At 41.9% G+C, this 12,762-nt stretch overlaps 1 protein-coding gene across 1 annotated transcript in view; it reads right to left on the bottom strand.

Annotated features, from left to right (window-relative positions):
• LOC112259141 (kin of IRRE-like protein 3) overlaps positions 1 to 12,762 on the bottom strand; it is a 140,776-nt gene that overhangs the window by 50,095 nt on the left and 77,919 nt on the right. Inside the window, exon 6 of the mRNA XM_024433889.1 lies at positions 8,730 to 8,835. Coding sequence (XP_024289657.1) covers positions 8,730 to 8,835 — 106 coding nt within the window. The remainder of the gene's footprint in view (positions 1 to 8,729; positions 8,836 to 12,762) is intronic.

Raw genomic sequence — 12,762 nt, 5'->3', positions numbered from 1 at the left:
TTATAGTATTTTATTGGAATCTGGCGCTCTGCATTTTCCCTGGCAATTGGCCAGTTGAGACTTTTGCGCCCAGCGTATCCCTAACTAGTTTAAAAACATGATGTTATACTCAACACCATAAATGGACTTTCAGTATAGGCCTCAGTTTGGTCGCAGTATAAAGTCATAAAAAAGTGGTCCATGACACAACGTCCAGAGAATGTCCTAAAATCGTTCTTGGGGATATCCCGGGAACAAACCGGGAACAAGACAAAACCTCGACAGGAGCATAAAACAGCATCCTGAGCACTATGTTTCGGGGACATCGTAACTATTCATTTTTGTTTGCAGGTTTGATGTCAATGGGAGACTTATGCTGCATTCGTAATCAAGTGGAAGGTGGGAATTTACCAGTTTTTAAGTCGTAAATACCCTATCAGAACGCAAAATATAAGCTTGATTTACTCCAATGTAAACACTATATAGCATATATAACATGGTTAAATCTATAATTTTGATGTCAGGGATGGTCAGTCCTGGCACCCATAGCTCTGTTTATGAATTTGAGAGCAGTAACATTTCTCCAGCCCTATCCCTTAGCTTTTTGCATTTTTCAACTACTGGGTTGAAGCAAACAAAGAGTACACTTATTTATTTTTTCAGCTACTGATTGTCTCTTGTCTCTTGAAGGGGAAGGATTTTCAATTTGGCTAGAATTCTCTTGTAAATTGATTTTGGTCAAAAATATTTGTGGTCTTCAAGGGGAAGTTCAGTATTTCAGTACGGCTGCCCCTATCACTCACAGTGATGTTTAGCTGACGTTTTAAATGGCTGTTTAAAACAAACCAAATAATGGATTAAAGTTTCTCCTGGCCTATAGACTGAATTCATGATATAACACAGGAAAATCATGCTGTCTCCACCGCGTGAGTTTTTTTAATGCGTGTGATGTCAGAATGCACTCACTGTTCCAAAATGTGATTGTTACGCAACAGGACAGTTAACACGTGCTGCCTGCAAACCAAAGCAAATTATCTATTAAGATATGTTTAATCTGGTCGATTTCAAGTTATTTGCAAACAACAGTTTGAAATTAGGTGCGTTCTGCCTCCTCATTAATTCAAGTAGTTGTCGCCCATTTCACTGTTGCAGACAATTTACGTATGAGGCATGTTATGCAAATGTAAGATTAGGATTAGCTAGACAAATTTCTCTCTTCGATGAGAGCCTAATGAGTGGTTCCCCAGGTCAAGAATGCAGACATTTTCTCTAGTCAGAATAGAACCTGCCAAACTTTTTCCCCCTGGTGCCTGCATTGCTTTTATTGTTGTTTTCCTTACATTGTTTAAGGATGAATATCATGCTTGGGTCCAGGAATCATGCGGGCCATGGGAAAATGAAAATGAAATAGGAACTGTGATATTCGCGGCACGGCACAGCCATGCAGTGGAAAAGCACCATAAGAGCTTTGCACACTTGGATTAGACAATATTTGCAAGTTATATACAGTTGAAGTAGGAAGTTTACATACACTTACAGTTGAAGTTGGAAGTATAAAAACACTTAGGTTGGAGTCATTAAAACTTGTTTCTCAACCACTCCATACATTTCTTGTTAACAAACTATAGTTTTGTCAAGTCTGTTAGGACATCTACTTTGTGCATGACACAAGTCATTTTTCCAACAATTGTTTACAGAGAGATTTATTTCACTCATAATTCACTGTATCACAATTCCAGTGGGTCAGAAATTTACATACACTAAGTATGGAAATTCAAAAGAAATCAGCCAAGACCTCAGAAAAAAAATTGTAGACCTCCACAAGTCTGGTTCATCCTTGGGAGCAATTTCCAAATGCCTGAAGGTACCTCATTCATCTGTACAAGCAATAGTATGCAAGAATAAACACCATGGGACTATGTAGCCGTCATACCGCTCAGGAAGGAGAAGCATTCTGTCTCCTAGATATGAACGTACATTGGAGCGAAAAGTGCAAATCAATCCCAGAACAACAGCAAAGGACCTTGTTAAGATGCTGGAGGAAACAGGTACAAAAGTGTTTTAATGAGTCCAACCTAAGTGTATGTAAACTTCTGAATTCAACTGTATGTATGTGTTTATGTATTGAGCGTAATGCATTATGTGTGTATTCCTTAATAACCACGCAAGGTACTTATTTCATAACAATTACTTTACACTCAATTGTGCTTATATAAAGTAATCTATTAGTTTTGTCAAAACAATGCTAATGGCGTCAGAGAACTATTAGCTTCTTTTATGTTTCTGGTGGTACCAAGAATGAGATAAGATCTTAGTTTAGGAGACCAAACTGAACAATAATTTATAGCCAATGCTGTCTGGCTATGTGTGTCTTTACTATAAAGGATCTCAGTTGCCATTATGTAAGCACTCTCAGAGAATTCATTCATAGACACTGAATTGATCTGAGAGTCACAGGGCTATGGTGAAGCTCATATAATTAAAGATGGACTTTATGATAACTGACTTGTGTGTGGTTTGCTCTCTCATAATTTGGTAATACAGGAAATTTCCATGATACCCCCTTGGCATTTTTCCTATTTTGTTGCCTAACAACCTGGAATTAAAATTGATTATTTGGGGGTTTGTATCATTTGATGTACACAACATGCCTAAAAAGAGATGCAAGACATAAGACAAAAAAAATGAAAACTTGATAATGCATAACTACTCACAGTCCTTGCCTATGAAAAACATCCCCACAGCATGATGCTGCCGCCACCATGCTTCACTGTGGGGATGGTATTCCTGGGGTGATGAGAGGTGTTGGGTTTTCGCCAGACATAGCGTTTTTCTTGATGACCAAAAAGCTACATTTTAATCTCATCTGACCAGAGTACTTTCGTCCATATGTTTGGGAAGTCTCCCACATACTTTTCGGCAAACACCAAACATGTTTGCTTATTTTTTTCTTTAAGCAATGGCTTTTTTTTTCTTTTTCTGGACACCCCACAGAGATGGCTTAAAGTGGTCCTATGGACAGATACTCCAAACTTCATTGTGGAGCTTTGCAGCTACTTCAGGGTTATCTTTGGTATCTTTTTTTTGCCTCTCTGATTAATGCCCTCCTTGCCTGGTTGGTGAGTTTTGGTGGGCGGCCCTCTCTTGGCGGGCTTGTGCGGTCTGTACAATGCATCACAGGGGGCAAACTACCTGTCCTACAGGACACCTACAGCACCCGATGTCACAGGAAGGCCAAAGATATCATCAAGGACATACACCAACAAAGCCACTGTCTGTTCACCCTGCTATCATCCAGAAGGCAAGGTCAGTACAGGTGCATCAAAGCCGGGTCCGAGAGACTGAAAAACAGCTTCTATCTCAAGATCATCAGACTGTTAAATAGCCATCACTAGCACAGAGATGCTGCTGTCTACATACACAGACATGGAATCATTGGCCACTTTAATAAATGGAACACTAGTCACTTTAATAATGTTTACATATCTTGCATTACTCATCTCAAATGTATATACTGTATTCTATACTATCTACTGTATTTTAGTCTATGCGTCTCTGACATTGCTCATCCATATATTTATATATTCTTAATTCCATTCATTTACATAGATTTGTGTGTATTAGGTATTTGTTGTGACATTTTTTGATATTACTTGTTAGATATTGCTGCACTGTTGGAACTAGAAGCACAAGCATTTTGCTACACCCGCAATAGCATCTGCTAAGCAAGTGTATGTGAGCAATAAACTGTTATTTTATTTGTTGTTGGAGAGCAGATGCTGTAAGAGTGTAAGACTGCTAAGCCAACTGTCCACATACAAAGTGTGGCCCTTCCTGAAATGAGGAGACAGCATGGTCATTACCGCAAATGTCAGTGGTGGACCCTTGTAGACTATAATGTCAAATCCTGTCTATATGTCACACATAAAGAACTTGACCCCAAACCTCTGCCTTTTGGAGGGAATGTAGAACGCCAGCCTACCCCTCCGTATCATCAGGGACTCATCAATGCATAGGTCCTTGTATGGCACAAAGTCCCATCCAAATGCTGATGTCAGGCTGGTGAGAACATTTCTTATTTTGTGTAAGTGTTCATTTAGGTTGGCAGCAGCATTTTCTATGAAATTCAGGCATAGCAGCAGAATTAGGAAGCGGTCTTGGGAAAAGGGGGTGGCAAAGAAGGGAGTTGCAAACATAGGATCCGTGCTCCAGTATTCCCTTAGAAGGACTGTTACCAGGAAGGTAGACATTTCACTCATTGTGGTTTTCATCCATTTAGTAAGCTTCCCCCTCAAACCTGGATTTCTCTTCTCCCGTAGCAATTGATCATCTCCACTGTCTCCCACCTGCTCCTCTGTCAGAAACAGCTTAAAGCACTCTGACTCAGAGGGAGATGGCAAGGGGGCTTTGCATTCAAGACGAGGACCCTTCAAAGCCAAAAGCAGGGCCAGAGGAGGGGTGAAATGGCTGGCGGCCTTCCAGCTACCACAGACCCTCCGTACTTCACCCACTGTTGGTCTGCCTCCATCACCACCAGCATCTTCAGAGGGATCTGGGCCTTCGTCAGTGGGCAAGGGGTCTTCAGATTCAGGGTTCTCAATGGCCACAAGATTGGGGGGCAACTCCTCACTGTAACTGTCAGAATCTGATTCCTAATTTTAATACTCAGATTCTTTGTCAGAATAAACAAAAAGCTCCATATTTTCCACATATCTGGGTAGTCTCCTTTTGAAAGAAATTGCTAAGGCTACAGCTTAGCCAACTAGCTATGTACAGTGGGGCAAAAAAGTATTTAGTCAGTCACCAATTGTGCAAGTTCTCCCACTTAAAAAGATGAGAGAGGCCTGTTCACCGTAGGTACACTTCAACTATGACAGACAAAATGAGAAAAAAAATCCAGAAAATCACATTGTAGGATTTTTAATGAATTTATTTGCAAATTATGGTGGAAAATAAATATTTGGTCACCTACAAACAAGCAAGATATCTGGCTCTCACAGACCTATAACTTCTTCTTTAAGAGGCTCCTCTGTCCTCCACTCGTTACCTGTATTAATGGCACCTGTTTGAACTTGTTATCAGTATAAAAGACACCTGTCCACAACCTCAAACAGTCACACTCCAAACTCCACTATGGCCAAGACCACAGAGCTGTCAAAGGACACCAGAAACAAAATTGTAGACCTGCACCAGGCTGGGAAGACTGAATCTGCAATAGGTAAGCAGCTTGGTTTGAAGAAATCAACTATGGGAGCAATTATTAGGAAATGGAAGACATACAAGACCACTGATAATCTCCCTCGATCTGGAGCTCCACGCAAGATCTCACCCCGTGGGGTCAAAATGATCACAAGAACGGTGAGCAAAAATCTCAGAACCACACGGGGAATTGTAGTGAATGACCTGCAGAGAGCTGGGACCAAAGTAACAAAGCCTACCATCATTAACACACTACGCCGCCAGGGACTCAAATCCTGCAGTGCCAGACGTGTCCCCTTGCTTAAGCCAGTACATGTCCATGCCCGTCTGAAGTTTGCTAGAGAGCATTTGGATGATCCAGAAGAATATTGGGAGAATGTCATATGGTCAGATGAAACCAAAATATAACTTTTTGGTAAAAACTCAACTCGTCGTGTTTGGAGGACAAAGAATGCTGAGTTGCATCCAAAGAACACCATACCTACTGTGAAGCATGGGCGTGGAAACATCATGCTTTGGGGCTGTTTTTCTGCAAAGGGACCAGGACGACTGATCCGTGTAAAGGAAAGAATGAATGGGGCCATGTATCGTGAGATTTTGAGTGGAAATCTCCTTCCATCAGCAAGGGCATTGAAGATGAAACGTGGCTGGGTCTTTCAGCATGACAATGATCCCAAACACACCGCCCGGGCAACGAAGGAGTGGATTCGTAAGAAGCATTTCAAGGTCATGAAGTGGCCTAGCCAGTCTCCAGATCTCAACCCCATAGAAAATCTCTGGAGGGAGTTGAAAGTCTGTGTGGCCCAGCAACAGCCCCAAAACATCACTGCTCTAGAGGAGATCTGCATGGGGGAATGGGCCAAAATATCAGCAACAGTGTGTGAAAACCTTGTGAAGACTTACAGAAAATGTTTGACCTCTGTCATTGTCAACAAAGGGTATATAACAAATTATTGAGATAAACTTTTGTTATTGACCAAATACTTATTTTCCACCATAATTTGCAAATAAATTCATTAAAAATCCTACAATGTGATTTTCTGGATTTTTTTTCTCATTTTGTCTGTCATAGTTGAAGTGTACCAATGATGAAATTTACAGGCCTCTCTCATCTTTTTATGTGGGAGAACTTGCACAATTGGTGGCTGACTAAATACTTTTTTGCCCCACTGTACATAAACAACAACACTGAATGGCTCAGAGCAAGTATCAGGGTTGATGTGATTGGTTGCCAGCACATACCAACTGTATCAATAAATCACCTTCAGAAAATGGTTTGTGTCTTAATAATTTATTTACTTACTCTTTTATTCACGGAAACAAATGATGTGTGTAAAATACTTTTTTGAATGTTGTGCTGATCATGATAAGCTAATGCTAAGCTAATTGCCAGTAATGTGTGGAGCCATGTTTGTTGACATTGTTCAATGCCTTCTGTGTGTTACGTAAATGTCTGTCAGACCAAAGATGTTATAACAAAACGAGGCAAGGGTAAACTTCCCAAAGTGAATAATGGGAAGTTAATGATGGTAGATGACACAACCCCTTCAACATGCATACTGCAGACAGACCTCATCTTATTTTTGGTTAGGGTTTCTGTCAGCTGGTTGTTAACCAAAATGAATGCTTGTGTTAGCTCACACTTTCCTCAGTCAGCGCTTGTTAGCCCCCCCCCTCCCACCGCACAGGCATATGGCAGAGATATAACCGCCATCGTCTCAGGGACCCCGCCCATCTATAATATATGAGATGCCAGCTGCTGTCAAGAAGTTAAGGTCTAAGGTGAGATCTGGGTACATTTAGCACACTTTTTTACGTCGACAAACCACCTGCCCCACCCTGGACTACCTACAACAATGTGAAACATACAGTTGAAGTCGGAAGTTTACATACACCTTAGCCAAATACATTTAAACTCAGTTTTTCACAATTCCTGATGTTTAATCCGAGTAACAACTCATTGTCTTGGGTTAATTAGGATCACCAATTTATTTTCAGAATGTGAAATGTCAGAATATTAGTTGAGAGAATGATTTATTTCAACTTGTATTTCTTTCATCACATTCCCAGTGGGTTAGAAATTTACATACACTCAATTAGTATTTGGTAGCATTGTCTTTAATTTTTTTTTACTTGGGTCAAACATTTTGAGTAGCCTTCCACAAGCTTCCCACAATAAGTTGGGTGAATTTTGGCCCATTCCTCCTGACAGAGCTAGTGTAACAGAGTCAGGTTTGGAGGCATCCTTGCTCGCACACTCTTTTTCAGGTCTGCCCACAAATTTTCTATAGAATTGAGGTCAGGGCTTTGTGATGGCCACTCCAATACCTTGACTTTGTTGTCTTATGCTATTTTGCCACAACTTTGGAAGTATGCTTGGGGTCATTGTCCATTTGGAAGACCCGTTTGCGACCAAACTTTAACTTCTGATGTCTTGAGATGTTGCTTCAATATATCCACATAATTTTCCTTCCACATGATGCCATCTTTGTCCCCATGTGCAGTTGCAAATCATAGTCTGGCTTTTTCATGGTGGTTTTGGAGCAGTGGCTTCTTCCTTGCTGAGCGGCCTTTCAGGTTATGTCGATTTAGAACCCGTTTTACTGTGGATATAGATACTTTTTGTACCTGTTTCCTCCAGCATCTTCACAGGGTCCTTTGCTGTTGTTCTAGGTTTGATTTGCACTTTTCGCACCAAAGTACGTTCATCTCTAAGAGACAGAACGTCTCCTTCCTGAGCAGTATGATGGCTGCGTGGTCCCATGGTGTTTATACTTCGTACTATTGTTTGTACAGATGAACGTGGTACCTTCAGGCATTTAGAAATTGCTCCCAAGGATGAATCAGACTTGTGGAGGTCCACAATTTTTTTCTGAGGTCTTGACTGATTTCTTTTGATTTCTCCATTATGTCAAGCAAAGAGGCACTGAGGTAAAGGTACACCTCCAATTGAATCAAATGATGTCATTTAGCCTATCAGAAGCTTCTAAAGCCATGACATAATTTTCGGGAATTTTCCAAGCTGTTTGTAGGTACAGTCAATTTAGATTATGTAAACTTCTTACCCAATGGAATTGTGATATAGTGAATTAAAAGGGAAATAATCTGTCTGTAAACAATTGTTGGAAAAAGTACTTGTGTCAAAAGTACTTGTGTCATGTACAAAGTAGATGTCCTAACTGACTTGCCAAAACTATAGTTTGTTAACAAGAAATTTGTGGAGTGGTTGAAAAACGACTGTTAATGACTTCAACCTAAGTGTATGTAAACTTCTGACTTAAACTGTATGTGGTTGTTTATTGTGCTATACCCCAGTAGAGCAGCAGAACTTTGACAGAGAGACTACGGAACTCCTAAAAGCAGCCTGTATGCATAAACATGAGAGGAATGTAGATAGTGTGTATATAGGCCTACTGAACACAATAAGTGCATCAAAAAGTGGAGATTTTGGGTCACCCAAACCAAAAGATTTAAATCGGAGAGAAAAATAGATGTGTGTGTGAGAAAGAGAGTGCGTGTGTGTGTCTGTATATGCAGGTGTACTATCTCACCTGTAGTGGATGACTGGTGGGTTAGCTTTGGCAGAGCAGTGAAACTTTACCAGATTGCCCTCCAGTATGGGCTGGGGCTCAACAGATAGGTTGACCAGGGGCAGGTCTACATGGGAGAGAACAGAAGGTTAGTCTATAAACCAATGCCAGAGAATGGTGTTAATATTAGGACAGCCTCAAGTCCTGCCGAGACCGAGACTGTCCTGTGGACATTGTACAGGTGTCTGTGCCTGGGTCGTGCTAGTAAGGGCATGCTACTAAAAATGCTTCAAAACGTTCTCGAAATGGAATTTTAAAAATGTGTGTTTTGTATTGGACAAGTCAAAATCAATGTCAAATTTTACTGCTCACATACACACATTTATCAGATGTTATTACGGGTGTAGCGAAATGCTTGAGTTCCTAGCTCCAAAAGTGCAGTGGTAACTAACAATTCACAACAATAGAAACAAATCTAAAGTAAAATAATTGAATTAAGAAATATACTGTATAAATATTAGGATGAGCTATGTCAGAGTGGCATTGACTACAATACAGTAAAATAGATTACAGTATATACAGTCGTGGCCAAAAGTTTTGAGAATGACACAAATATAAATTTTCACAAAGTTTGCTGCTTCAGTGTCTTTAGATATTTTAGTCAGATGTTACTATGGAATACTGAAGTATAATTACAAGCACTTCATAAGTGTCAAAGTCTGTTATTGACAATTACATGAAGTTGATGCAAAGAGTCAATATTTGTAATGTTGACCGTTCTTTTTCAAGACTTCTGCAATCCGCCCAGGCATGCTGTCAATTAACTTCTGGGCCTCATCCTGGCTGATGGCAGCCCATTCTTGCATAATCAATGCTTGGAGATTGTCATAATTTTTGGGTTTTTGTTTGTCCACCCGCCTCTTGAGGATTGATCACAAATTCTCAATGGGATTAAGGTCTGGGGAGTTTCCTGGCCATGGACCCAAAATATCCATGTTTTGTTCCCTGAGCCACTTAGTTATCACTTTTGCCTTATGGTAAGGTGCTCCATCATGCTGTAAAAGGCATTGTTCGTCACCAAACTGTTCCTGGATGGTTGGGAGAAGTTGCTCTCTGAGAATGTGTTGGTACCATTCTTTATTCATGGCTGTGTTCTCAGGCAAAATTGTGAGTGAGCATGAATGGTCTCAGGATGCTTTACGGTTGGCATGACACAGGACTGATGGTAGCGCTCACCTTGTCTTCTCCGGACAAGCTTTTTTCCAGGTGCCCCAAACAATCAGAAAGGGGATTCATCAGAGAAATTGACTTTATCCCAGTCCTCAGCAGTCCAATCCCTGTACCTTTTGCAGAATATCAGTCGGTCCCTGATGTTTTTCCTGGAGAGAAGTGGCTTCTTTGATGCCCTTCTTGACACCAGGCCATCCTCCAAAAGTCTTCGCCTCACTGTGCGTGCAGATGCACTCACACCTGCCTGCTGCCATTCCTGAGCAAGCTCTGTACTGGTGGTGCCCTGATCCCGCAGCTGAATCAACTGTAGGAGACGGTCCTGGCGCATGCTGGACTTTCTTGGGCACCCTGAAGCCTTCCTCACAACAATTTAACCTCTCTCCTTGAAGTTCTTGAGGATCCGATAAATGGTTGATTTAGGTGCAATCTTACTGGCAGCAATATATTTGCCTGTGAAGCCCTTTTTGTGCAAAGCAATGATGACGGCATGTGTTTCCTTGCAAGTAACCACATTTGACAAAGGAAGAACAATGCACCACCCTCCTTTTGAAGCTTCCAGTCTGTTATTCGAACTCAATCAGCATGACAGAGTGATCTCCAGCCTTGTCCTCGTCAACACTCACACCTGTGTTAACGAGAGAATCACTGACATGATGTCAGCTGGTCCTTTTGTGGCAGGGCTGAAATGCAGTGGAAATGTTTTGGGGGGATTCTGTTCATTTGCATGGCAAAGAGGGACTTTGCAATTAATTGCAATTCATCTGATCACTCTTCATAACATTCTGGAGTATCTGCAAATTGCCATCATACAAACTGAGGCAGCAGAATGTGAAAATTAATATTTGTGTCATTCTCAAAAATGATGGCCACGACTGTACTTTTGAAATAAGTAAAGCAGAATGTAAACATTACTAAAGGGAATAGTGTTCCATTGTTAAAGTGACCAGTGATTCCATGTCTATGTATATAGGGCAGCAGCCTCTATGGTGCATGGTTGAGTAACCGGGTGGTAGCCGGCTAGTAATACTATTTAACATTCTGATGGCCTTGAGATAGAAGCAATTTTTCAGTCTCTCTGACCCAGCTTTGATACACCTGTACTGACCTCACCTTCTGGATGTTAATGGGGTGAATAGGCCTTGGCTTGGGAGGTTGATGTCCTTGATTATCTTTTTGCCATTCCTGTGACATCGGGTGCCGTAGGTGTCCTGGAGGATAGGCAGTATGCCCACGGTGATGCAGGAGAGCCCTGCAGTTGCAGGCAGTGCAATTGCCACAACTGTAAACATTTGTGAGGTTCTTAGGGGACAAGCCACATTTCTTCAGCTTCCTGAGGTTGAAGAGGTGCTGTTGCGCCTTCTTCACAACACTGTATGTGTGGTTGAATCATTTCAGATTGTCAGTGATGTGTACACGCAGGAACTTGTAGCTTATCTCCTTCTCCAGTGAGGTCCCGTCGATGTGGAAAGGGTTGTGCTCCCTCTGCTGTTTCCTGAAGTCCACAAACAGCTCCTCTGTTTTGTTGGCATTGAGGAGAGGTTATTTTCCTGGCACCACTCTGCCAGGGCCCTCAACTCCTCCCTGTTGGCGGTCTCATCATTGTTGGTAATCAGGCCTACTACTTTTGTAACGTCTACAAAAGTTATTGAGTTTGAGGCCTGCGTTGACACGTAGTCATGGGTGAACAGGGAGTACAGGAGGGGGACTGAGCACGCACCCTTGTAGGGCCCCAGTGTTGAGGATCAGCGAAGTGGGGGTGTTGTTTCCTACCTTCACCACCTGGGGTCGGTCCGTCAGGAAGACTGGGATAGGGAGAGCTTGAATATGTCTGTAAACACTCCAGCCAGCTGGTCTGCGGATGCGGCTAGGGAGGCCGTCTGGGCCGGCAGCCTTGCGAGGCTTAACACGCTTAAATGTCTCACTTAAATGTCTCACCCACGGAGAAGGAGAGCCCACAGTCCTTGGGAGTGGGCTGGTTTGGTGGCACTGTGTTGTCCTCAAAATTGGTGAAGGTGTTTAGCTTGTCCGGGAGCAAGACGTCTGTGTCCGCGACATGGCTGATTGTCCCTCTGTAATTCATGATTGTTTCATGTCTGATCCATTGAATTGCAATTCTACTTTGTCTCTGTACTTATGTTTTTGCCTGTTTGATTGCCTTACAGAGGGAATAACTACACTGTTTGTATTCAACCTTATGCCGAGTCACCTTGCCATGGTAAATGAGGTGGTTCGCACTTTAAGTTTTGAGCGAATGCTACCGTCTATCCACTGTTTCTGATTTGGATAGGTTTAAATAGTCACAGTGGGAACAACATCGCATATACACTTCCTGTTGAACTCAGTCACCGTGTCCATGTACATGTCGATGTTATTCTCAGAGGCTACCTGGAACATATCCCAGTCCATGTGATCAAAACAATCTTGAAGCATGGATTCCGATTGGTCAGACTAGCATTGAACAGACCTTAGCAAGGTAAAGTTTCTGCCTATAGGAAGGGAGAAGCAGAATGAAGTCATGATCTGATTTGCGGAAGGGAGGACGATGAGGGCCTTGTAGGGAGTAGCAGTGATCAGGCATTTTAGTAGCGTGAGTACTACAGTCAATGTGTTGATAGAACTTCGGTAGCGTTTTCTTCAAATTTGCTTTGTTAAAATCCCCAGCTACAATAAATGCGGCCTCAGGATATGCGGTTTACAGTTCGCACAAAGTCCAGTGTAGCTCAGCTTGTCGTAGTATCGGCTTGAGGGGAATATATACAGCTGTGACTATAACCAAAGATATTTTTGGGGGGAGGTAATACGGTTGGCATTTGATTGTGAGTTT

The sequence above is a fragment of the Oncorhynchus tshawytscha genome, linkage group LG09, assembly GCF_018296145.1.
Source record: "Oncorhynchus tshawytscha isolate Ot180627B linkage group LG09, Otsh_v2.0, whole genome shotgun sequence".
Lineage (NCBI taxonomy): Eukaryota > Metazoa > Chordata > Actinopteri > Salmoniformes > Salmonidae > Oncorhynchus > Oncorhynchus tshawytscha.
Note: the sequence above shows the minus strand (reverse complement) of the source record. Positions and strands in the feature narration are given on the sequence as shown.